The following is a 26,720-nucleotide window of genomic DNA, read 5'->3' as shown; positions in this document are numbered from 1 at the left end:
ACTCACGCACGCACACTCACACACGCACACTCACACACGCACACTCACACACACTCACACACGCACACACACTCACGCACACACACTCACGCACACACACTCACGCACGCACACACACTCACGCACGCACACTCACACACGCACACACACTCACGCACACACACTCACGCACGCACACACACTCACGCACGCACACTCACGCACGCACGCACACTCACGCACGCACACTCACGCACGCACACACACTCACGCACACACACTCACGCACACACACTCACTCACGCACACACACTCACGCACACACACTCACGCACGCACACACACTCACGCACACACACACACTCACGCACACACACTCACACACGCACACACACTCACGCACACACACTCACACACGCACACACACTCACGCACGCACACTCACGCACGCACACACACTCACGCACACACACTCACACACGCACACACACTCACACACGCACACTCACACACGCACACACACTCACGCACACACACTCACGCACACACACTCACGCACGCACACACACTCACGCACGCACGCACACTCACGCACACACACTCACGCACACACACTCACGCACGCACACTCACGCACGCACACACACTCACGCACACACACTCACGCACGCACACACACTCACGCACACACACTCACGCACACACACTCACGCACACACACTCACGCACACACACTCACGTATCTACGTATGTATGTAAAAATGTAAAACTGAACAGTACATAGATAATCCCGTGGTGTGTTCATGTAAACACACAGCTGTTTCTCTGGCTCAGTGAAAACAGAGCTGAATACTGTTCCACATCTGAATCCGACTGCAGCTTTGGTGCCATCTACACACAAACGTATCAGCGCCGATCCCGATACGGTCTCAGAGCTGCTGCAACTCTACCGATATAAGAAGGTGTAAAAAGGAGAAAACAAAAACACGGCTCAACCTCAAACGGCTCCCTGTTCCCCATATAGCGCACTATACTGGATATCAATCTATCAGACACATAAGGCCCTGTTTGGGTGCAGAAGCTGTTATTTCATGACTTTTACAGCCCAGAGCACCTAAACCGTAAACAGCGAGCGCCAGCTTTCACATCCATCACTGTCCTTCTGGAAAGTCTGGAAAAGGCAGATTCTGGCAAAATCAGCTGGATAAGAAAGTAACGGACCTAGAAGACGATATAACAGTTTACTTCTTCGCTTCATGGTCCAAAAACCGTGAACGTATTTCCACTGAGCGGCTGACGGAGGAACGGTGGGATCCTGTGATTACGGGACTAAAGCGACCGGCCATGTAAGCCCCAAGTCTCTGTTTACACTCTGCATTAACGTCTGATCACTGTGATCTGATCATCATCCAATCAAGACGTGGCCTATCGTGGAGCTGCTGGTGTGCTCGTGAACATTACCACTGAAAAGCTCTCCGAACACCTGAAACTTACAGCTTCAGCACTGCTAAATTGGCCTCCAGGTCGTAGGCGTTCTCCCTCGCCTGTGTTTCCACATATCGCTCCAGCGTGGCCAGATTCTCTGGATTATACCTGCAAATACAGCAAACAGTACAGTAACGTTATTCAGTGCAGCTCCAGGTACTTCAGTAACGTTCTGATGCAGTATTTTCAGATACTTTCACTTCTACTCCAGTATTTCGGTGAGTATTTCACTTTTTCCTCGGTTCCATTTTAATTACTAACATTAATTTCCTAATTCTTCAGTTTCTAATTCGAATTGTCCGTTCCACCTTAAATGGTGCAGCTGGTAGATTCTGCCGCCGGACTGTAACGTTAGCTAAACTAACTGCTGCACCATTTAAGGTGGAACGGACAATTCAAACAAGAAGCCTCTATCCAGCCCGCAGATGCTGGAGGTTCTAAGACGTTCCACTGCGGTTCTGTAGGGTAACATCTTAGTCCATCAGCTCAGTCAGTCCACACCTCTGACACACCGCCATAACGCGTTATAAACACGTGAACAACAGACTTCTTTAATAATACAGCTTAACACACCGTTATAACACCACACAGCAGATCCGAGTCACTGAGCTGCCTCTGACTTTCAGACTCCAGATCAGCTCCTCAGATCCGCGCGGGCGGTTCGGATCGCGGTATTTTTCGGATCGATGTTTTGTTTTTGCTGAATTTTATTGTTTTTATTTATTTGATGTTTTTCTGTTTACCTGTCGATTCCTCGCAGCAGTTTCCCCACATTCGCTCTCATCTGCTCGAACGCCATCGCGATTACAGCTTTACCGCGTATCGGTGTTTTTATCGCGGTCTGAAGTTTTAATTTATTTTTTTGATCTTTCTATTTTATTCTTTTGTCGCACGCGGCAACTGCAGCGGCTCACCCACCGGAAAAGGAACGACACAGGCAACGCCGGGAGGAAACTTCCGGTTTAGCGATTAACTTGATTAAATAAAAAATAAAATAAAGAAGAACTAAATAACTTAATATTACAAATTAATAAGATTAATTAGTAATTATCAATCATATTAATGTCGCTAAAACTGTCACTGGAATAACAGAGCGGAGTTTAATAAATGAACTGCGGGAGACTTTTGCTCTATGTGAGCGGAGTCGCGGTCCGGAAGCAGTTTAGCAAACGGAGCGACAAATAAAGGCTTTGAATAAATATAAAAAAATTAAATTAACATAAATAAATAAATAAATACATGTAAATTTATACATTTAAAATGTAAACAAAAAATAAAATTATAGATCTAAAATATAATAATTAAAATATAACTATATAAATACATAAAATACACAAACACTCATTCACTCCAAAAATAAAAGTTCAATTAAAGTTAGGAGATCAGAATAAATATAAATATAAATATAAATATTGGAGGGAACAAGAAACACTGCAGGTTTATGATTTTTTAATAATGATAACAATAATAATAATAATAACAATAATAATAATAATAATACCTCACTTCAAGCACTGTTGCTTAACAGGTAATATTTTGTATTATTTATTAAAGTAAGCATTGTTGCTTAAACTATTACATGATTAAACTGAGGGAGTTACAACAGGACCTTTATTAACTTTTCTACTTTCTCAGCTTTATGAGGATCTTTAATCAGGCAGCAGCAGCGGAAACTGCATCTCTAACTTTAGGCTGTGTGAATAAAAATAGTTACAGATTACAACTCAGTTTAGTCTGCCTGTTTAATGAGATCCAACTATGAGAATAACCAGGACAGAAAATCAGAGAAGCTACAATATTCTAATATTAGCATATAGTCACCTGCATTACAGCTTTCGCTTATTAATAAACAGGGCTGTTTAAGCTTTTTACTGCTATCATTATTATTATTATTATTATTATTGTTGTGTGCAGACCTACCTATTTACGTATGTATGGATGTTTGTATCTATCTATATATCTGTTATCAACACTTCTGCAGCTTTTAACCAACACATTTCATTCCAGATCATTGTTTAAGTCTCTAAACTCTGGGCTCATATCAATATTACAAGAGTTAATCACATGATCAGGTTCTCAGAATAATAATAATTATTTTTAGAATAATAATTCTGAGTAATATCACATTTTGAGTGAACATATCACGATCATACATGATATTTATCACAATACTGTTTAACAATAGTTTTGGGAACAAACTGGACAAACCAGCAGCAGAACATCAAAAATACATTTAAAAAAGGCAATAAAGACTGAAACCTTGTACTGTTCAGCACCTGCAAAAGCTGAAGTCACTTCTATTTTATTGATTTTTAAGGTTTTATTATTTTACCAGTTTGTTTATTACCTTTCACCCAAGTTTCTTATTTGTAATGCCTGTTTTTTCACATTTTTATTTAGCCAGTCTGTTTAATGAGATCCAGCTATTTGAATAATCTGCGGTTCATCAGATCTAAAATGAACTGAACCAGGAGATTTATTTAAAATGATGTGCTTCCAGTTTAACGAGGCAAATTTCAAACTGTAAGTTAGAGCTTTTCCTACCAAAAGCTAAACGAGGACCTTTTTGGGAGTGAATATTAATTTTCTGGCCACAATGTTTTTTGTTTTTCTACTCTGTGTTTTAAATGAAATCAACAGTGCGAACACTAACGATGTTTTAGATGACGTTGGTATGAATAAATGCGGAAAAGAGAGCAGAGTTCAGGAAAAACACGTTTATTTTTCCATTTCGTAAATTCCGAAAACACAAAGATATGCTTTTTACGTCTGTTAAAAAAAATGTAGAAAAACCTGAGCAGTCACCTACAAATGACACCCGGATTCATGAAAATGGGATAAAAAAAGGAAACTGCTTTAAACACCCACTACATGTATTTATAGTCTTGTAGTCAAAGATAAAGACAGTTATTTGCCAATATGTGGAAAAAAAATTAACTTTATCTTCCTGAATTGGGAAAAGTTGGGAAACAGTCTACGGTGAAACACTCTGACAAACATGAATACAAATAATGTTCTATCACACCAGTAAAGATAAAAAATAATAATAATATAAAAGCACTCAATAACAAAAGACACAAAACATGTTTATAGAGGAAGAGAGTGTGCTTCATGAAAATCTACACGAATCCAGTGATGAGTGGAAACACCCTGAAGAGGATGGTCCCCATACCAAAGGAGCCCTTAAACCCTTTAAAACAGATTTGACCAGATTTTAACCACAATCCCGACACCTAAATCAGTAAATCTGTACATTTCAGTACGAAAACAGCCAATCAGGAGGACGCAGGTTAATGCCGTGGTGATTTCTCGTGTAATAAAAGAGTAAATCTGTTCTTTTTAACTGAACTCTGTCTGATTAAGGGCTGCACGATGTATCGGTTCATCATTCTGATACTGAGTGCTGTGAGCGTCCAGACCAATCAGAGCTCCAGAGTTTTTGTGGATGTTCTGATACAATCAGCAAATTCAATCCAAAAGCAAATTATGTTGGTCAAAATAATGCAGATCTTTAACCGCCGATGCATCAACAGGTCTGAATACGTCGCTCCAATATAATCACAATATCGGAGTTTAGTACGAATCGTGCAGCCCTAATCTGGATGTGGGATTCTGGACAGGGCTCTGATTCCAATCACGTACAAATTAGCCTCAAATTAAATCATTCCGAACTCCAAATTCCCTTCTACAATTCAGCTACTGCGAAAACCCCTCTAGATCTACAACAACCCACCGATCCAGAAACACGTTTTACAGCCACGTTTATGTGCGTAAATTAATCTACCCTCACTTCTGCACACGTCTGTTCGCCGTGAGTTTCAAAGCAAAAGAGAACACAAACAAACAAACACACACAAAAAAACGACGGTTTCGTCATGATGATCCACACTGAGGGAAGGAAAGACAAGAGTAGAGAAGAGAAAGAGAGATTTTGGGGTCGGGCTTTTAGGCGCGCTCTCCACGGATCCGGCGGGCCAGCTGGATGTCTTTGGGCATGATGGTGACACGCTTGGCGTGGATGGCGCACAAGTTAGTGTCCTCGAACAGACCCACCAGGTACGCCTCGCTGGCCTCCTGCAGACACAAACACCAGGACAGAAAATCAGAGAAGCTACAATATTCTAATATTAGCAAATATTCACCTGAATTACAGCTTTCGCTTATTAATAAACAGTTTAGGCCACCTCTAAATCTTTTACTGTTATTGTTATACACAGACATGTCTGCCTGTCTATCAGAGGTTATCAACACTTACGCAGGTTTTAACCAACACATTTCATTCAGAATCTTTATTTTAGTCTCTAAAATATGTTCTCATATGAATATTACAAGAATGAATCACATAAATAGGTTTGCAGAATAACAATTATTATTATTGTCAGAATAATTCTGAAGTGATATCAAGTTTTGGGCAATAAAGCAAAAATATATCAACATTATATTTATTACAATATTTTTTTCCAGAGGTTTTGGGAACAAACTGGACGAATCAGCAGCAGCAAAACATCAAAAATACATTTAAAAAAGGCTTTGAAAGACTGTTACTGTTCAGCATGTACAAAATTAAAGTTGATTATTTTACTTCTATTTGTTCATGTTTTAGTTGATACCTTTTTGTTTTTTATTTTAGTTGTTTTATTTATTTTTAAGGTTTAATTATTTTACCAATTTGGTTGTTATCTTACCATTAAGTTTCTTATTTGTGCTATATAAAACCAAGTTTTCTTATATTTTATTTTTTTTCTCAGCTACATTGTATTGAGGCGTTTACCTCAATATATTTTCAGAGTTTAAATAAAGGTTCAATGAATGAATGAATGAATAAACTCCATGCAGTAGCTCAGTGGTCTTAGTACTAACATATACTCAGAGAAGAGCACTGAGACAGAATCAATCCCTATATTTTTATACCAATGTTGTTAGATCATATTATTGGGATAAATGGTTCACACAGCTGGTTATACAGGTCTTATTCAATATGAGCCGTTTTAATATACAGTCGTTCTGTAAAGGCTGAATTAATTCTCTTCACTGATCAGAACCAGACTGACCTGCAGGGCTCCGATGGCGGCGCTCTGGAACCTCAGGTCCGTTTTGAAGTCCTGGGCGATTTCTCTGACCAGACGCTGGAACGGCAGCTTTCGGATCAGCAGCTCCGTCGACTTCTGATACCGACGGATCTCACGCAGAGCCACGGTACCCGGCCTGAGAAACACAGCGACTTTAATAACAATCTGAACGGCACTCCTGTCTACACTGAGTCCTTAAACAGTATCTGTAACAGTATCAGACAAATAAACCAGCTACAGAACAAACGGGTCACGTTTGATCCACTTCCACAGTTTATTTAGTCAGTTCTTACAGTAATAATGTATCTCACTAAGCTCTGCTTCACCTGTAGCGATGGGGCTTCTTCACCCCTCCAGTAGAGGGAGCACTCTTACGGGCAGCTTTGGTGGCGAGCTGCTTTCGGGGGGCTTTTCCTCCTGTCGACTTACGGGCGGTCTGTTTAGTACGGGCCATAGCTGCTCAAAGTCACCTGAAACAGACAAATCCGGGATTAAAATGTCTTTTAAAAGATTATCTGTAATGCTAACTAAAAGACACTGACTACTGTGAACAGATGAAGCAAGAGCCAGAACTGGATTATCAAAAAAACACCAAACTTTCCAGCAAATTCATTTTTTTTTTAAATATCAATAATTTAATGGATTTTGTAAAAAGTTACTAGATACATATATGAAAACACAGTGTACACTCCTTAAAAAACTCTTCAAGGGTTCTTTAGTGAAGACAAGAGTTCTATGTAGAACTTTAAACACCCAAAGAACCATCTGCATGCTTGAACGGTTCTCTGCATGGTGAATCTGTTTTTCAGATTGATGGAGAACGTGTTGTATATAGTTCTATATAGGTCCTCTTGGAAAATAGCACCGAAAAGGTTCTGCTAAAGTTACAATGTCAAGTTTGTAACAATAGAAAAGCTCTTTTTGACAACTACAACACATTCTCCATCAGTCTGAAGAACATTTCACCATGCAAAGCATGCAAAGGGTTTTTTGAGTGCTCATGTTTCTATATAGATCCAAAGTCTTTACTTAAGAACCCTTGAAGAACCTTCCCTTTTTTAAGAGTGTACATATTCTGTGTATCTGAACACTTCTATATTTGTAATTACACATTTCTCCCACTGCTCAAACCGTTTGTTGTGTATTTTAGTACTTCTTTAGTATTTTTACACCAAAATAAATTTCTTGTACTTGGCCAATTAAAAATATTCTCATCTTAATTCTCATTAACGTAAAAAAAATATATAAAATATATTTAATAATTATATAAATGTATAAAATATAAATAACCTCGATTTTTTTTTGTTTGTTTGTGTGTTTTTTTCTGCAGTTGCCAAGTTTCGTTTGAGCTGTTTCGAAGCAGCAGCAGCCTCCGGTCAATCAGCGACAGTCCTACAACAATTTAACCAATCGCAGCCATGCGGAGGAGGGACTTGAGGATCTGTGCCTTAAGTCGAACGCTCTCATTGGCTAATTCTGTCCAACGCTCCGCCTCTTTAAAGAGTGACATAATGGCTGCTGTGGAGACTGCGGGAAGAGAGAAAATAGCAGTTTGAAGAAGAGACGAATAAAACGACGATTTACAGCGAAACACGCGTTCATATTCAGCTTTTACGAATCAAAAGTGTTATTATACACTTTAGGTAGTTCACCGAGTCGGTTTTGGGTTCGAATGAGTGACTAAACTGGCTGTTATTCGAAGCGAAAGGAGGTTAACCGAAATACAGCCCGGGAGACGAAAGCTAACTGTTAGCTGCTCTTTCAGCGCGGCGCAGTTCTGACTGTCTCGCATTTTTCAGCTTTAGTTTTGAGGTCATTTTAAGCGTAATTATCACTTTTATGAAACAAAAAAAGGTTTTTTAGTACGGTAATTTTCTTATATATGCTCTTTTGTACAACAAAGTCGACTATTTTCAAACTTACCTGGTGTTTTTATTCAGAAAGTGAAGAGACGTTAAAACCGCCTGAATCTTGATTTTGGGTGTTTGGCGATATTTTTTATTTCGCACCCGTTTTCAAGCAACTCCCGCCCTCCTCCGCTGTCATTGGACAGCATTTCGTGCTCATGTATTGGGCGAATTGTTATCTGTTATCCAATCACAGTACAGTACGCAGAAACCATTAGCCAATCACAGCGCAGCAGAGACGGGACTTGCCTGAATATGGGTGTGAAAAACAAAATAGAACTAGTTCCTTGTAGAACAACAGTGGAGGTGAAATGGCTGCTTTCGGCCATTTTGTCTGACACAAACACTGAGACCAACAGAATTTAACCAGATAAACACGGTGGTTTATGGCTCCTCTTTGCCAAATAAACACTTAAAGGACCCACAGTTACTCACCCCGTGCTGATTTGTGGGTCATTAAGGCTTCTGTTGGGGTAAAAGATGGTGTTTGTAAAAGTGAAGAACTTTAATCTGGACTGTAGTAGTTAAAACTCAGATCCATCAAGAATAATCAGACTCACTGTCTGCACTGATCAACTGATCATTGTATGTTGCAAATAATTAAAAATAACCCAAAATATGCAAGTTGTCTAGTTCACTTGTTAAGCTAGTGTGTGGAAGCACACAGTTTTCTAAGTGTTATTGGATATTATAACATCTGAATTAGTATTTTTAAGTATCAACCATATTTGTGGTGTCTGATTTTAGTTAAATAACAGTGAGATGTTACAGTAAATAAACTGCAGACTTACTGTCAGAAACCTGTCTGGGAAAAAAAGATGTTCAAAGAAGCACAAACATCATTCACTGGTTTAATTCTCTTTATTATTGGCAGGGTTGTGATGTCTGAATACACTGTCCCAAATGTGTTCAGTAACTATATTATAATACATAAAAAGTAATATAATTAGAATACGTTTAGAATACATCTTGGTAAGACACGGGAACTTTTACTTTTTTACTTAATTCTCACTGTTTCTTGCTGTTACAATTCACAGTTTTATTCATATACTAGCTGTGTTAATACATTTCATGAAAAATTGGCTTAGCATTTAAATGAGGTTCCGAAAATTCTCAAGCTGCCTGCTTCAGTCCACTACTGCTCCCACAACCCCCCAAGCAGGAGTCCAGTACTTTAGTTTATAAAGAAGCTGTTAATTGAGGTCTTTAGAGTTTGTCTAGCGAGCATGTTCGCTACACGCCGTGCAGTGATTCTAAAATAGTTAATAAACAAAGTGATGGTGTTTTTATAAATACTGTATATTTTTAATTTAGTGGGTCAGTAATCTAAAAGTATTCTAAAATGTAAATAGTAACTGTATTCTGAATGCTGCCTTTACAAAATGTGATTTGAACTGAATGCAGATATTTAATTTTTGTATTCCCAACATTTGTATTCTGTTACATCCCACCCCTGAATAACTGGTGCTGATATTATGATGTCTGTCCGTGTCTTCAGTAGATGTACGGTATGAGTTTGTAGGGAACTCTCCTGCAGTATTCCCTCCAAGCCTCTCCGTGTTTCTCCAGACAGGACTCCTCAATCTCATTACTCCTCTTCCTCAGCAGGCTGAAGCACTGCAGAGCGGGCAGGTACGGCAGCAGACTGGAGAAACCTGCACACAACACCTCAGTTACTTACCTTGGTTCACTTCACAGAGCGGGATTTCTCATTTAGCTGGTCCAATAGCAGAATTCTGAGGGAATGATCCAAACTTTGGGCTTAAATTATCCAGTTTATTGAGGAATTCTGCTTTGTGATATATTTTAATGTAGGTCAGTCTGACAGTGGGGGGGTATATTGACTAAATATTTCTTATTATTGGATTATTATAAGAATATAAGATCATTCAATCTATTTCTAAACACGAAGTAATTTAAGTCATTAAATTTAAATTATCTGTAATTTCATAAGATCATTTCACCTCATAAGATCTCTCTATATATTCTATAGTCAAAATATGTAGAAATAGGTTGAATAATCTTAGAATTTTCTTGTGTAATGATATATATAGCTTACATTTAAAATGTTTTCGCTTGCCAAAATATAAATGCTCCAGATATCATCTTATATTCAGATCTTTAGATCATTTTCAGCGAATATTACACTTCGTAATTTTGTGACTTGAATTTGACAGTATTCCTTATTTATAGTAATATGAGATTGTAGTGAATATCTGATCAGTATTTCAGAGATGTTTAATCTTACCGCAGGGCAGGCACCACGCCAACATCAGCAGAATGTCTCCCAGATAGTTTGGATGCCGAACCCAACCGAACCAGCCGGACACCAGCAGGTTCTGACCAGACGGACTGCGAATGGTTTCCAGACCTGATCATTATGTGACATAATAAATAATACAAAACATGCACTGATTCAATATCACACTATGAATTATTACATAAAACGGTCGAGAGCTGGGCGATGCGATGATATTCTATTATTATTGTGATGAATTCTGTTATGATAGTATATGATGTATAATTAGCACTTCTAGAACGCAGAACACCTGCATGGTTCATAGTAAAGATTAAGACCAATTATAGAGAACCTGTAAACAACAACAACCATAAACCACACAATAACAAGTGAGCTGATTGGACAGCAGCTCCACATCTTTTTCATCTGCTGATCTTTTTCAACATTTAATAATAAAATAATTGTACCTTAAGTTGAGTTTTTCAGTTTTTTAGATGTAGCTCTGCTGTTTTGTTGGTGCATTATTTTCCAAGCTTTTTCACAAAACTCATAACAACTAAATGTGATGCTTATCATGTAGAAAATGGTCAAAAGTGGAACTTGTGATTTTCAGAGATGTGTTTTTTGTTATGTTTAATCAATCAGTCAATCATTTAAATGAATGAATTAATGAATTAATTACTTAAATAAAATCGCCAAAACATTTTTTTTTCGGTTTCTCAGTTTCTGTTTTTGGCCCAGTGTGTCCTGAATTTGGGTTTCAGCAGAGTTTTTATTTCAGCACATCACAAATATTGTGCATATTGAAAATGGCTTTAAGTGTCATAATAATGCATTTTTGCCAAATTGTCCACCTTCGTATGAACCAGAGCAACATGAAACATCTGGATTAGCTCTGCTATTTTATACATTTGGTGCATTTTTGTGCATTAACCACTATTTCATTATAATCAGAAACTGGCCTGATGTTCTTTTTTTGATTTGTATGTCAAGTCAGTGTGTCATTTCTGTTTTCTTGCAATATTACAACCATAAACACGTCCCTAAACATTCTCTACATGCCCCCCCAACCCACCCACCCTCTGCTTTGTTCTGCTGGACATTATTTTCATTTGCTGGAGTTTTTTAGTTAATTGTATGTGAAGTTCAGATGTAGTAATAAACAGCTGATACGTACGGGCGACCGCTGGATGATGTGGGTTTTCGCGGAATCTGCTCTTCTGCTCGTTGGCCATGTAATACATCAGAAATCCCACACCTGCACAGGAGAACCGAGAGGAACCTTAAGACACCTCAAAACATACAGCACAGAGACCTGGAGACTATTAGTGTATTCATCACATCTCTAGCTGATTTGTGAAGTGATTTCCTGTGTGTAAAGTAACGGGGACTTAGACTTTAATCTGGTGATATTTTAACACAATACTGGAACTTCTGACAACAGATTATTATTAATTAATAATCTATTAATTATTAATTTGTGTAGCACCTTTCTCAGACTGTTATTAGTGTAATATTAAGTGAGTGACCCTTATTAGTCCCACAATGGGGAAATTTCACCTCCGCATTTGACCCATCTGTGCAGTAAAACACCACATACACACTAGTGAACACACACACTAGGGGCAGGATCCACAGCCCTAGCCCTATCCACAGCGCCCGGGGGGCAGTTGGGGGTTAGATGCTCAAGGGCACTTCAGTCACCTACTGTGGGCTCAGGGGATCAAACCGGTGACCTTCCGATCACAAGGCTTTTTTTACTTAGTTCATATTAAATGAATATTTGAAACCTGATGTGAAATAGCAATATGATTTAAAGGTGAACTCCACCAGATTTTCTAAAATTGCATAATTGTGCTTAATTAACTGGTTAAGATGTAATCAGAGCGGTTCAGAGTCAGAACTGTTCACAGTGGTGGTGATAGGAACCAGACGTCCACCTCTAAAAGCTCCCTCACAGAAAGTTCCTACAGTAAATGGTTATGAATTCACTGCCTGATGACTGAGACACTGTTTTATGATAGTTTAGAGAACTTAAACTCCATTCATGGTGGAGGGATACATGCAGGGCGCTGTGAGGCAAAATAGTCCCCAAAGAAAACTTATTATTTCAGATTTTCCACTATTTTCCATCATCAACATTCCATATAAACTCAGAAGACTCGTGTAGGTTCACTGGTGGTTTTGGATAGTAAATAAAATGTCTATATTTGTGTTGTAGTCATGGCGACCCCTGGTTCTTATCACCACCACTGTAAAGACATCTGAACCGTTTTACAACAAACCACTCTGAATCACTCTGATGTTGAAAATGGTGGAATAAGGAATGATGGGTCCCCTGTATTCTGCAGTATTATGATACTGCTGTACTGTGTAATTCATAACGGATTCAGATCAATATGTCCATAATTACACTCACTGAAGAGCAGGATGATGGGAATAGCAGACAGGAAGTGGATGTCATTGGGTCGCTGAAGCAGGAAGTAAACAGGAAGGCTGGAAAAAAAAGGGATCCAGATGTACTCTCCCAAAATCATCAGGAACCCAATGGATTCTTCAGTGAACTCCTTAGTGCCCAACACTGAACCCTGAAGATGCATAAATAGCATAAGCACAGTAAACATAATAAGCACCCCACAGTAATTAATGCATACAGATTCAGAAAGAAACAAAAAAAACAAAAAAACAATGAAACACATAAATCCACTTTTATTTACAGCCATCAGCCAATAATCATTTAAATCTACATTATCAATACATGAATGCACTGCTGTACATTTTAAGCTGAATTTGAGTGATAGTTTGCAGTTATGAACAAATATTCTGTTACATCAGGCTACAAGTTAGGTTTTTTAATTTTAGTATTTCAAGGTAACAAAACCCTACATGAGCGTACTGATTAACTCAATCTGTATTAATGCTCCAAGTTATTAAAACCGCTGTGCTGTTGGTGGAAAAATCTTTCACTTGGCAACTCACTGTTACCTCACTAGTGTTTGGCAGAAGAGCTGGGTTTTGCATTGAGATAAATCAATAAATCACTTTTCAGAGGTGTTTTATAAAAGCAGTAGTTACTGTACAGTGATACAGTGATTTTACCTAATATGTACCTAAAAACACACTTTAACTGTAAGAAAGTCACTGTTAATTCTGATTAGCAGGCTAAACATGCTAAAATACAGCAGACTAAACATGTTACAGGATAGCAGGCTAAACATGCTAAAGATAGCAGACTAAACATGCTAAAAGATAGCAGACTAAACATGCTAAAAGATAGCAGACTAAACATGCTAAAAGATAGCAAGCTAAACAGGCTAAAAAAAGCAGGCTAAACAGACTAAAAGATAGCAGGCTAAACAGGCTAAAGATAGCAGGCTAAACATGCTAAAGATAGCAGGCTAAACAGGCTAAAGATAGCAGGCTAAACATGCTAAACAGGCTAAAGATAGCAGGCTAAACATGCTAAACAGGCTAAAGATAGCAGGCTAAACAGGCTAAAGATAGCAGGCTAAACAGGCTAAACATGCTAAGAGATTGAATTTGAGTTTCAGCATAAACAGAGTGGAACCAGCGTCTCACAGCTGGAAAACATCCCTACGTGTGTAGAAACGGTGATGGACCTGGTTGACCTACATGAACTTTCAGTGACAGACAGTGTAGATGTTACTCCTTCAGACCGAAGAACCGCATTAAACTTCAGACAGAACTTTGTAGACACTAATCAATCACTGAATATTTCTGATCAGTTTAAGAGTTTATGATTAGAGATCGGAACCTCGTCGATCAGGAATTCAATGATGTAGATTAACTGAAAGGTGATGGTGAGCAGCAGAGGCATCGAGAGAGATTCAGACTCCACTGCAGTCAGGAGATAACACACATCCATCAGACCCTACAGAACATAGAACACAGAACACACATCCATCAGACCCTACAGAACATAGAACACAGAACACACATCCATCAGACCCTACAGAACATAGAACACAGAACACACATCCATCAGACCATACAGAACACAGAACATAGGACACACATCCATCAGATCCTACAGAACACAGAACATAGAACACACATCCATCAGCCCCTACAGAATGTAGAACACACATCCATCAGACTCTACAGAACATAGAACATAGAACACACATCCATCAGACCCTACAGAACACACATCCATCAGCCCCTACAGAACACAGAACCCAGAACACACATCCATCAAACCCTACAGAACACAGAACATAGAACACACATCCATCAGCCCCTACAGAATGTAGAACACACATCCATCAGACCCTACAGAACACAGAACATAGAACACACATCCATCAAACCTTACAGAACACAGAACACACATCCATCAGACCCTACAGAACACAGAACATAGAACACACATCCATCAGCCCCTACAGAAAATAGAACACACATCCATCAGACCCTACAGAACATAGAACACAGAACACACATCCATCAGACCCTACAGAACGTAGAACATAGAACACACATCCATCAGCCCCTACAGAAAATAGAACACACATCCATCAGACCCTACAGAACGTAGAACATAGAACACACATCCATCAGCCCCTACAGAACATAGAATACAGAACACACATCCATCAGACCCTACAGAACGTAGAACATAAAACACACATCCATCAGACCCTACAGAACATAGAACAAAGAACACACATCCATCAGACCCTACAGAACACAGAACATAGAACACACATCCATCAGCCCCTACAGAACGTAGAACACACATCCATCAGACCCTACAGAACATAGAACATAGAACACACATCCATCAGACCCTACAGAACACAGAACATAGAACACACATCCATCAGCCCCTACAGAACACAGAACACACATCCATCAGACCCTACAGAACACAGAACATAGAACACACATCCATCAGCCCCTACAGAATGTAGAACACACATCCATCAGACTCTACAGAACATAGAACATAGAACACACATCCATCAGACCCTACAGAACACACATCCATCAGACCCTACAGAACACAGAACACAGAACACACATCCATCAAACCCTACAGAACACAGAACATAGAACACACATCCATCAGACCCTACAGAACACAGAACACACATCCATCAGACCCTACAGAACACAGAACATAGAACACACATCCATCAGACCCTACAGAACACAGAACATAGAACACACATCCATCAGACCCTACAGAACACAGAACACATAACGACACAACATCGGACATCAGATCAGACCCTACAGACATGCAGAACACACATCCATCAGACTACAGACACAGAACATAGAACACACATCCATCAGACCCCTACAGAAATAGAACACACATCCATCAGACCCTACAGAACTACAGTAGACACACATCCATCAGACCCTACAATCACAGACACACATCCATCAGACCCTACAGAACACAGAACATAGAACCACTCCATCGCCCCTACAGAAAATAGAACACACATCCATCAGACCCTACAGAACATAGAACACAGAACACACATCCATCAGACCCTACAGAACGTAGAACATAGAACACACATCCATCAGACCCTACAGAACATAGAATACAGAACACACATCCATCAGACCCTACAGAACATAGAACACACATCCATCAGACCCTACAGAACATAGAACACAGAACACACATCCATCAGACCCTACAGAACGTAGAACATAAAACACACATCCATCAGACCCTACAGAACATAGAACAAAGAACACACATCCATCAGACCCTACAGAACACAGAACATAGAACACACATCCATCAGACCCTACAGAACATAGAACACAGAACACACATCCATCAGCCCCTACAGAACATAGAACATAGAACACACATCCATCAGCCCCTACAGAACATAGAACACAGAACACACATCCATCAGACTCTACAGAACACAGAACACAGAACATACATCCATCAGACCCTACAGAACATAGAACACACATCCATCAGACCCTACAGAACATAGAACACAGAACACACATCCATCAGACCCTACAGAACACAGAACACACATCCATCAGACCCTACAGAACATAGAACAAAGAACACACATCCATCAGACCCTACAGAACACAGAACACAGAACACACATCCATCAGACCCTACAGAACATAGAACAAAGAACACACATCCATCAGACCCTACAGAACATAGAACATAGAACACACATCCATCAGACCCTACAGAACATAGAACAAAGAACACACATCCATCAGACTCTACAGAACAAAGAACACACATCCATCAGACCCTACAGAACATAGAACATAGAACACACATCCATCAGACCCTACAGAACATAGAACACACATCCATCAGACCCTACAGAACACAGAACATAGAACACACATCCATCAGACCCTACAGAACATAGAACACAGAACACACATCCATCAGACCCTACAGGACATAAAACATAGAACACACATCCATCAGCCCCTACAGAACACAGAACACAGAACACACATCCATCAGCCCCTACAGAACACAGAACATAGAACACACATTAATCAGCCCCTACAGAACACAGAACATAGAACACACATCCATCAGACCCTACAGAACACACATCCATCAGCCCCTACAGAACACAGAACATAGAACACACATTAATCAGCCCCTACAGAACGTAGAACATAAAACACACATCCATCAGACCCTACAGAACATAGAACATAGAACACACATCCATGAGCTCCACTCACCCAGCCGATGAAGCCGATTCTGACCATAGCAAACTGCTTCAAATCGATTATCCCCACACGAGGGTCCACCTCTCTGCCCAGAGCAAAGTCCAGCAAGAACCCGCCTGAAGAGAACAGAACCTTTTAATACACAGAGACAAGTTCAACCTGAAGACGAGGTTTCTGACACTGTATGACCTACTGACCTGTGTTTAATAAGCCCCTCCCCTAAACCTGTATTTAATAAGCCCCTTCTCTAAACCTGTAATCAATAAGCCCCTCCCCAAACATGTATTTAATAAGCCCCTCCCCCAAACATGTATTAAATAAGCCCATCCTCTAAACATGTATTTAATAAGCCCCTCCCCTAAAGCTGTACTTAATAAGCCCCTCCCCTAAACCTGTAATTAATAAGCCCCTCCCCTAATATTTTATTACCTGTGTTATTGTCCTGAGGGTGTTGAGTTTGAGCTAAAACTGACCGCAGGTACAGACACACACAGAGCAGCACTGAGACGACACACCCGGCACTGACCAGCGCCAAAACCCTGCTGGACACACTGACCGCCCTCACATACCCACACTCCCACACACACATCAGCAGCACTATACACACTCCAAACGCATGCAGACCTGACAGCGAGCAGAACACGATCAATAAATATTTATCAGTAAATAAACAATACATGTAGATCATTAAATAAACCAGGAGTAAGATAAATAAATAACTAACTTTACTGGATATTTAACACACACATATATTCATATATATATATATATATATATATATATAACATACAAATTATTAATATATAAAATATATATAACATACAAATTATTAATATATAAAACAACAAGCAAAGCAAATGTGATGATTATTAATAAATTAAGCAGGCAGTTCAGTACAAACAGTAGGAGTTCAGTACAAACAGTGAGAGTTCAGTATAAACAGTGAGAGTTCAGTACAAACAGTAGGAGTTCAGTACAAACAGTGAGAGTTCAGTACAAACAGTGAGAGTTCAGTATAAACAGTGAGAGTTCAGTACATACAGTAGGAGTTCAGTACAAACAGTAGGAGTTCAGTACATACCGTAGGAGTTCAGTACAAACAGTGAGAGTTCAGTACAAACAGTAGGAGTTCAGTACATACAGTAGGAGTTCAGTACATACAGTAGGAGTTCAGTACAAACAGTGAGAGTTCAGTATAAACAGTGAGAGTTCAGTACATACAGTAGGAGTTCAGTACAAACAGTAGGAGTTCAGTACATACAGTAGGAGTTCAGTACAAACAGTGAGAGTTCAGTACAAACAGTGAGAGTTCAGTACAAACAGTAAATACTGACTAAGAAACAGCAGATTTTGGTGAAACAGAAAAAAAACATGGAGAGAGTTTTTTAGTGTTTGAACAAGAATCCTTTTAGTAGAAAAGGATTTTTTGAAGGAAAGACAGAGTGAATTAATATAAAGTGTAACCCACCATTTAGGCTGTATTTCAGTCTTTTTTCATTGCAGCCCATCTTCCCCTCAGCCACCTAAACAGAGAGACAGACAGAGAGAGAGAGAGAGAGAGAGAGAGAGAGAGAGACAGAGAGAGAGAGACAGAGAGACAGACACACAGAGAGAGAGAGAGAGAGAGAGAGAGACAGAGAGACAGAGAGAGAGAGAGAGAGACAGAGAGAAAGAGAGAGAGAGAGAGACAGAGAGAGAGAGAGAGAGAGAGAGAGAGAGAGAGAGAGAGCATTTTTATTGGGTTACTTATCCATCATTGCCAATATCTGATTACATCGTCCTATCACCCAGGACTACTGCCTGCTTTAACAGGAAGGGGCCGTTAGACTGACATGCAAACCGACCAGTCGCAGGCTGTTGTTTTCGTCTGACGTGTGATCATCAGTGGTGAGTGCCACAACAAAAACACACCCACACTGCAGAAAATTAAATCTGATCTTAAATCTAGTCGACATATAGAGAAACAGACCAGCCCCTCTCTCCCTGATGACAATGGTCAAAACTCGAACTGGACCTCGAGCCCTTTGAGCTTCGAGTAAAGCTCGGCTCAACCCGCCATCCTTTAGTGAATAAAGTGTAAACGTTACAGTGCCGATAGTGAATAAAGTGTAAATGTTACAGTGCTGATAGTGAATAAAGTGTAAATGTTACAGAGCTGATAGTAAATAAAGTGTAAATGTTACAGAACTGATAGTGAATAAAGTGTAAATGTTACTGAGCTGATAGGGAGTAAAGTATAAATGTTACAGAGCTGATACTGAATAAAGTGTAAATGTTACTGAGCTAATAGTAAATAAAGTGTAAATGTTACTGAGCTGAAAGTGAATAACGTGTAAATGTTACAGAACTGATAGTGAATAAAGTGTAAATGTTACAGAACTGATAGTGAATAAAGTGTAAATGTTACCGAGCTGATAATAAATAAAGTGTAAATGTTCCAGAACTGATAGTGAATAAAGTGTAAATGTTACAAACCTGATGGTGGATAACGTGTAAACGTTACTGAGCTGATAGTGAATAAAGTGTAAATGTTACAGAACTGATAGTGAATAATGCGTAATTGTTACTGAGCTGATAGTGAATAACGTGTAAATGTTACCGAGCTGCTAGTGAATAAAGTGTAAATGTTACAGAACTGATAGTGAATAAAGTGTAAATGTTATTGAGCTGATAGTGAATAAAGTGTAAATGTTTCAGAGCTAATAGTGAATAAAGTGTAAATGTTACTGAGCTGAAAGTGAATAAAGTGTAAATGTTACAGAACTGATAGTGAATAAAGTGTAAATGTTACAGAACTGATAGTGAATAAAGTGTAAATGTTACCGAGCTGATAGTGAATGAAGTGTAAATGTTACAAACCTGATGGTGAATAACGTGTAAACGTTACTGAGCTGACAGTGAATAAAGTGTAAATGTTACTGAACTGATAGTGAATAAAGTGTACATGTTACAGAACTGATAGTGAATAACGTGTAAATGTTACAGAACTGATAGTGAATAAAGTGTAAATGTTACAAACCTGATGGTGAATAACATGTAAACGTTACTGAGCTGATAGTGAATAAAGTGTAAATGTTACAGAACTGATAGTGAATAACGTGTAATTGTTACTGAGCTGATAGTGAATAACGTGTAAATGTTACAGAACTGATAGTGAATAATGCGTAATTGTTACAGAGCTGATAGTGAATAACGTGTAAATGCTACAGAGCTGATAGTGAATAAAGTGTAAATGTTACAGAACTGATAGTGAATAAAGTGTAAATGTTATTGAGCTGAAAGTGAATAAAGTGTAAATGTTTCAGAGCTGATAGTGAATAAAGTGTAAATGTTACTGAGCTGAAAGTGAATAAAGTGTAAATGTTACAGAACTGATATTGAATAAAGTGTAAATGTTACAGAGCTGATAGTGAATAAAGTGTAAATGTTACCCAGCTGATAGTGAATAAAGTGTAAATGTTTCAGAGCTGATAGTGAATAAAGTGTAAATGTTACAGAACTGATAGTGAATAACGTGTAATTGTTACAGAACTGATAGTGAATGAAGTGTAAATGTTACAGAACTGATGGTGAATAACGTGTAAATGTTACAGTGCTGATAGTGAATAAAGTGTAAATGTTACAGAGCTGATAGTGAATAAAGTGTACATGTTACTGAGCTGATAGTGAATAACGTGTAACTGTTACTGAGCTGATAGTGAATGAAGTGTAAATGTTACAGAGCTGATAGTGAATAAAGTGTAAATGTTACAGAACTGATGGTGAATAACGTGTAAATGTTACTGAGCTGATAGTGAATGAAGTGTAAATGTTACAGAGCTGATAGTGAATAAAGTGTAAATGTTACAGAACTGATGGTGAATAACGTGTAAATGTTACAGAGCTGATAGTGAATAAAGTGTAAATGTTACAGAACTGATAGTGAATAACGTGTAATTGTTACTGAGCTGATAGTGAATGAAGTGTAAATGTTACAGAGCTGATAGTGAATAAAGTGTAAATGTTACAGAACTGATGGTGAATAACGTGTAAATGTTACCGAGCTGATAGTGAATAAAGTGTAAATGTTACAGAGCTGATAGTGAATAAAGTGTAAATGTTACAGAGCTGATAGTGAATAAAGTGTAATTGTTACTGAGCTGATAGTGAATGAAGTGTAAATGTTACAGAGCTGATAGTGAATAAAGTGTAAATGTTACAGAACTGATGGTGAATAACGTGTAAATGTTACAGAGCTGATAGTGAATAAAGTGTAAATGTAACCGAGCTGATAGTGAATAAAGTGTAAATGTTACCGAGCTGATAGTGAGTTACACTACAAAAGTAATCACATTACTGTAACTGCTGTGCTGCGTGACTCCAACACTGAGGAGCAGATAGAAGCAGCCTGAAGGACTGAAGGTAAAAACACTAATAAGTGATGAAGAAAAGAAGAAAGGGGCCCCTGTTTCCTCACCTGTCCTACAGGTAGGTAGTACAGTGCCCCCTGCAGCACGGTAAATGTCAGCACTATAGCAAAAGCAGTCCAGTCCCACAGAGGGGCTTTAAAGAAACCCGTCCAGGGGTCAGCAGGGTCAGCAGGGTCAGCAGTGTCAGTGGGGTGACAGGCGTTCAGCAGCATCATGAGAGCACCCCCCAACAGCACACACAGCAGGAACAGGTCTAACACACACACACACACACACACACACACACACACACACACACACACACAAGAAATGATGTTTTAGGTCAGGGCTGCAGTGCTCCACTCCTGGGGGGGGCCACGTCCAGCACAGTCAAACACACCCACTAAACCTGACAATTACGAACAGCAGGTGAGTTGAGGTGTTAAGGTATGTTTGATCAAGTAAATTGTCAAACTGTGCTGAGTTGGGCGCCCCTGTTTGAGGCATTAAAAAGGTGAACGTCCCGTCCACAAATCTGTGGATATTTTTGAAAATTTAGTTTTTTTTTATCTGTGTTTTGTCTCAGCAGCTTTTACAAACACTAAAAACTGAGATTATCTTAAATTGTCTAGGGTTTTCCAGGGTTTTCATGTGTAAAAGCAAATCACAGGTTTTTGAGGACGCTGGCATCAGTTCTTCTAAATGAGGCACCAATTCAACTGCAAATATTAATAATTATTAAAAATACCTCAGTCATTCTATACAGATGTGACTCGATGGTCATTTAGATCAGATTACTGTTCAGTTCACAATTCAGATGTAGTGCAAACTCAGTTTCTCTGCCCGATCAGGACTGAGGGGATGTTTCAGAGATGGTGTTGTAGCCATGGCAACGTAAATAACCCCACAGTAAGTGCTAGCTTTATCTCGCCTCTCTAAGCTTTTGTTTTCTAGCAGAAATCAGTTTTTGAATCCGGTCTTGCTCTGTGTGTAGTGGTTTTTCCTGCTGGACTGGAACGCTGTCTACTCTGAGAATTTAATTTCTCCAATGAACAGAGAGATTTTCATAAAAGATGTCAGTGTGGTGAGGATTTTTTTGACAGCTGAGAAGTTTTTTAAAATATCTGTGATTGAGGCCTTTTTATCCAGATTTTTTAACAAAAAAAATTCCATTCATTAAATTGATAATCATAAAATATTCTGTAAATTATCAACAGCAACCTGATTAAACTGCACTATAAACAAGTTTGTCCTGCTGAAGTTAAATAAACACTGAACACTCTTACAGATCTGGTTCCATCCACTGTGATCAGGTTTAGCTGTGGGTTTTTTCTCCAGAACCCCGTTCTGCACTCCGTTCTTCAGCTACAGAACCGAGAACACACACTTCAGCACAGGACTCACACACACACTGTTCCACAGCTCAGTTTAGCACTCATTAACACACTACAGCACAGTTTTCATTATTTAGACTGTCACTGCATTAACGTGATTACTTATGCCACTCATTTTTTAATTTTCATTTTTTAACTTTACTTTTCTGTGAATCCAAAGATTCCTAGATTAGATGTAGTAAGGACATATAAATGTAGTTCAGACATATAAAGAAATTAAGAACATGTAAACATTGGACAAATATATTTTAGAAAAAAATATTGGTCAATAACAGCATTGATTTTAATGTATTTTGATGTAACATTTATCCAGTGCAGATTAATTGAAAAGACTTTGTAATCCTGAAGATTAAAATCAGTATAACTGGTATTTTGACCCACAATATTCCTCAGAAATGACAGAACACATTTCATCCACAACAATTCTATATACTCTATATTTAAACATGTTATGACACTTATATTTTCTAGTGATTAAAAATGTAAACATAGATCCAAAACTAAAAAGTTCCAGTAGTCGCAGAAACTCCCATAAATATATTTATTATCAGTCCAGGACAGAGTGAGTTTAGTACAGTGAAAACCCATAATGACATATTTACTCAGACAGGTTTAGTGTCTTTTTAAAGGGAAAGACTAGAAACTCGCTTTACAGCTTTATTAAACATTTCAGCATTTGATGTAGTGAGTAGTAATTTCTGATAAGAGCTTTGATAAGATTCTGATAAGATTAAAGGCGTAAAGTGTGATGAATATTAGAGCCTCACCTGATTTTCCTCACAGTGATTTTTGACCTCCATTTCTGATCACAATCCTCGGTCACTAAAATCTGCCTGGTCAGATGGAGAGAGAGAGTTATATAACAGTAAAATATTAATAAAGCAGTTGGAGATGCTTTACAGTGATTTAATTTTCTAAACCTCCTGACTGTGTTAAAAGCACTGTAACACACACACACCTGCAACGTCTTACTGCTTTTAGAAAACATGCATGATAAAATAGACACTCCAATAAATAATAAATAATAAAAGATATCATTAATAATAATCACAGTAAACAAGCCTTACAGTCTGAGTTTAATGCTGCTTAAAGCAGATCAGATTAAAACACAAAAGCTTGTGAGACAATTAAGTGACATTTTTTAGTTTTCTGAAATTTTACAGTGAATCATTCAGTAAATACTTCAATTCAAAAAATTCAAAATCATTTTTTCATGTGTCTGTTCACTTTGATAACACTCCAGTCCTTTGTTTTAAATTCCCTTTTATGTTTTTTTTTCTGCTTAATTTGTACTTTCTTTTAATTATGTTTTTGTAACTATCTTTGCAAAAGCTTTTCTGAGGTGCTGGATCTCAGAATGTCATAAACTGTATTATATAATATTTTTAATGGTTTATTGTTCTGTGTTTGTGTGAAGCACTTTGAATTGTCACCGTGTATGAAAAGCGCTACACACCTGTTGTTGTCGACCCAGAGAATGAATCCTAGCTACGAGTCCAAACTGCCCTTCAGCTCAAACACTGCCAGAAAACAAAAGCCAGAGCTGAAACCTAGAAAGATACTGAGTTAAACACAGAAGGAATGCAGTATGAATACATTTCAATACCTACTTCATCTATCAGTACAGTCAGTACTCCATATGATGAAGCTGAGTTTGAGTTCTTATAGTCATTTTAGTTCCACCTTAAATAAAACAACAGTTACATTCTGGCGCCTCACAGGTTTGTTAAGAGGATGATGATATTTAGTGCATTAATACAGAACTCAGCTGTTTCGAGGCTCTCATAAGTGTCTGTTTTGAGTAGTTGTCAGCAGCTTTGGATTTAGTTTTTAGTTTTCAGTTTTATAAAAGTTAAAGGCTCAATTTTCTAAATTTTTCAAAATATTCTCATATTTTAATTTCCTCTGACCACTTATAACATTTCTGTGGCTCTAAGGGCCAAAAACAGAACAAAACCCCAAATCTCCATTTTTGTCATTTTCAGTTTTTGACATAATTTAAAAATGCATGTTGTCCTTTACATTGTATGTAAATTGCAAGATAAATTAACCAAAACAAACAGCCCAAAAATACTTGGAAAAAATTCTGGTTCCATTGACTTACATTAAAAATAAAGTAAGTTTTTTCCTTCTCCTGTAAAGTTACCATTTTGGAGATACAAGGTTTTGTTCCGACAGCAGTGAAATGTAAATATGTAGATATAATTGCTTGTCCCTATATAATCTGTATGGTGCTTATATATTGTCTGTAAATGGTATGTATATTGTATATTACTTGTCCTTTTATAGTCTGCATATTGCATGTTTACTGTGTATATTGTGTATTGTTTGTAAATTATATGCACATTGTCTGTATAGTGCATATTACACCAGAGAGACGGCAGCGGCTGGGACCAAATTCCTTATGTGTGTCAACATACTTGGCCAATAAATCTGATTCTGATTCCAAATGAGCTCTGTTCTGATTGGCTACTCCTGTTGGGCTTTATTATTTTATCTATTAAATCTGTTCCTCAATAGAATCTTTACACATTTACAGCTGTTTAAGTCACTAATCTACATTACTGCACAGTTACTGTACACACTGGATTAAAAAACAGAATTAAATATGAATTAAAGATAAAAGTGCCACAGATCTTACCTGTGTGTAGTCGAGGCTGGAGCTGGTTCAGTCTGTGGTTTGTGGGTCTCAGGGAGTTCAGCGTCCCTGCAGCACGTCTGTGGGTTTTTATGAGGAATGTTGCATCATTTCACTTTCTAACGGAACAGAAATTGCAAAACATACACAGAAATGAAGGCGAATGAGCAACTGTGAGTTCAGCACTGAGAGTTATAATCGAAGCCTAATAACTCAGTAACACCTCACCATCCTCTGACCGCACTGACGTCCACACTGACACAGAGCCGAACTGCATTAAGAAGATATTCAAACACACAGACTGTAAATGATCCATACTGTGGCGTGAAATTTCCATACATGCTTAAATTTCCATCTCATAGTTCTGCTGTGTGAGAACAGCCTGTATGATCTACATCCCTGCAGTCATGTGAAGAAGTAAGTGCACCCTGTTTGGACCTATTCAGCATATTTGGAGACACAGATATTAAGACTTCACTCAGACAGTGCTGATAGATAAAGGTGACATAATTTAACAAGTGACACTTAGAATTAGAAAAGTGTTCATATCACCTTAAACTCCCCTCTAAAGTCTCTTCATATAACATGATCCTCATATGTTTCATATCTAAATGCTCCGTTATCTTCATCACTACTTTCCAAAACCGCTGCAGCAGCTTCAGCAGCTGTAAACTCTCTGCAGCCCGTTTCACATGAGTCTCCGATGTGGACTGAATGAAGAATGAAGGGTTTGCGGCATGATGGTCAGTCCTTAGTGATTCTGAGTGTCCATTGGTCAGTTTCACACAGAATGTAGACGGACACGAATCCACCAGCTCCACACGGTGAGAGGCAGATGACGTGTATCTCAGCCCCTCTTCATAGGCTCATAACTCCGGATGTGAGTCTCGTATGATCT

The 26,720-nt window shown here is 38.5% G+C and overlaps 3 protein-coding genes and 1 long non-coding RNA gene across 11 annotated transcripts in view; 1 reads left to right on the top strand and 3 right to left on the bottom strand.

Annotated features, from left to right (window-relative positions):
- eif3k (eukaryotic translation initiation factor 3, subunit K) overlaps nt 1–2,413 on the bottom strand; it is a 7,590-nt gene extending 5,177 nt beyond the window's left edge. For both annotated transcript variants that reach the window (XM_036555925.1, XM_036555926.1), the window contains exons 1-2: nt 2,208–2,413; nt 1,474–1,572 (exon numbers count right to left, since the gene is read on the bottom strand). In XM_036555925.1, the coding sequence (XP_036411818.1) occupies nt 1,474–1,572; nt 2,208–2,263 (155 nt within the window). In that variant the 5' untranslated portion in view covers nt 2,264–2,413. The remainder of the gene's footprint in view (nt 1–1,473; nt 1,573–2,207) is intronic.
- Nucleotides 2,414–4,169: 1,756 nt separating this feature from the next.
- On the bottom strand, nt 4,170–8,565 carry si:ch1073-429i10.3 (uncharacterized protein LOC100331798 homolog). The gene is made up of 4 exons (XM_036555895.1): nt 8,457–8,565; nt 6,860–7,003; nt 6,516–6,669; nt 4,170–5,538 (listed from the first exon to the last, which is right to left on the bottom strand). Exons 2-4 carry the CDS (start codon nt 6,985–6,987, stop codon nt 5,410–5,412), a joined length of 411 nt encoding a protein of 136 aa, XP_036411788.1. The 5' UTR covers nt 6,988–7,003; nt 8,457–8,565; the 3' UTR covers nt 4,170–5,409.
- On the top strand, nt 8,006–10,855 carry LOC118796786. The gene is made up of 2 exons (XR_005005911.1): nt 8,006–10,072; nt 10,694–10,855. It is a non-coding gene; the product is annotated as an uncharacterized LOC118796786 (long non-coding RNA).
- si:ch1073-429i10.1 (delta(14)-sterol reductase TM7SF2) lies at nt 9,935–25,909 on the bottom strand. 7 transcript variants are annotated; one of them, XM_036555891.1, is made up of 14 exons: nt 25,826–25,869; nt 24,795–24,867; nt 24,641–24,704; nt 23,952–24,017; nt 23,077–23,155; nt 21,859–22,064; nt 18,871–18,925; nt 17,832–18,026; nt 17,415–17,518; nt 14,455–14,571; nt 13,099–13,267; nt 11,857–11,937; nt 10,689–10,811; nt 9,935–10,095 (listed from the first exon to the last, which is right to left on the bottom strand). In XM_036555891.1, the coding sequence occupies exons 4-14, from the start codon at nt 23,982–23,984 to the stop codon at nt 9,935–9,937; spliced, it is 1,323 nt and encodes a 440-aa protein (XP_036411784.1). In that variant the 5' UTR covers nt 23,985–24,017; nt 24,641–24,704; nt 24,795–24,867; nt 25,826–25,869. The 7 variants fall into 7 exon arrangements, with proteins under 7 accessions (XP_036411784.1, XP_036411782.1, XP_036411785.1 ...); XM_036555889.1 differs by lacking the exon at nt 24,795–24,867 and having other exon boundaries at nt 24,641–24,745; nt 25,826–25,909; XM_036555892.1 differs by lacking the exon at nt 24,795–24,867 and having other exon boundaries at nt 23,952–24,013; nt 24,641–24,745; nt 25,826–25,909.
- Nucleotides 25,910–26,720: the final 811 nt, after the last annotated feature.

Source organism: Colossoma macropomum, unplaced genomic scaffold, assembly GCF_904425465.1.
Source record: "Colossoma macropomum unplaced genomic scaffold, Colossoma_macropomum, whole genome shotgun sequence".
In the NCBI taxonomy this organism is placed as follows: Eukaryota; Metazoa; Chordata; class Actinopteri; order Characiformes; family Serrasalmidae; genus Colossoma; species Colossoma macropomum.
The sequence above is the reverse complement of the archived record's forward strand: the minus strand, read 5'-3'. Positions and strand labels throughout refer to the sequence as shown.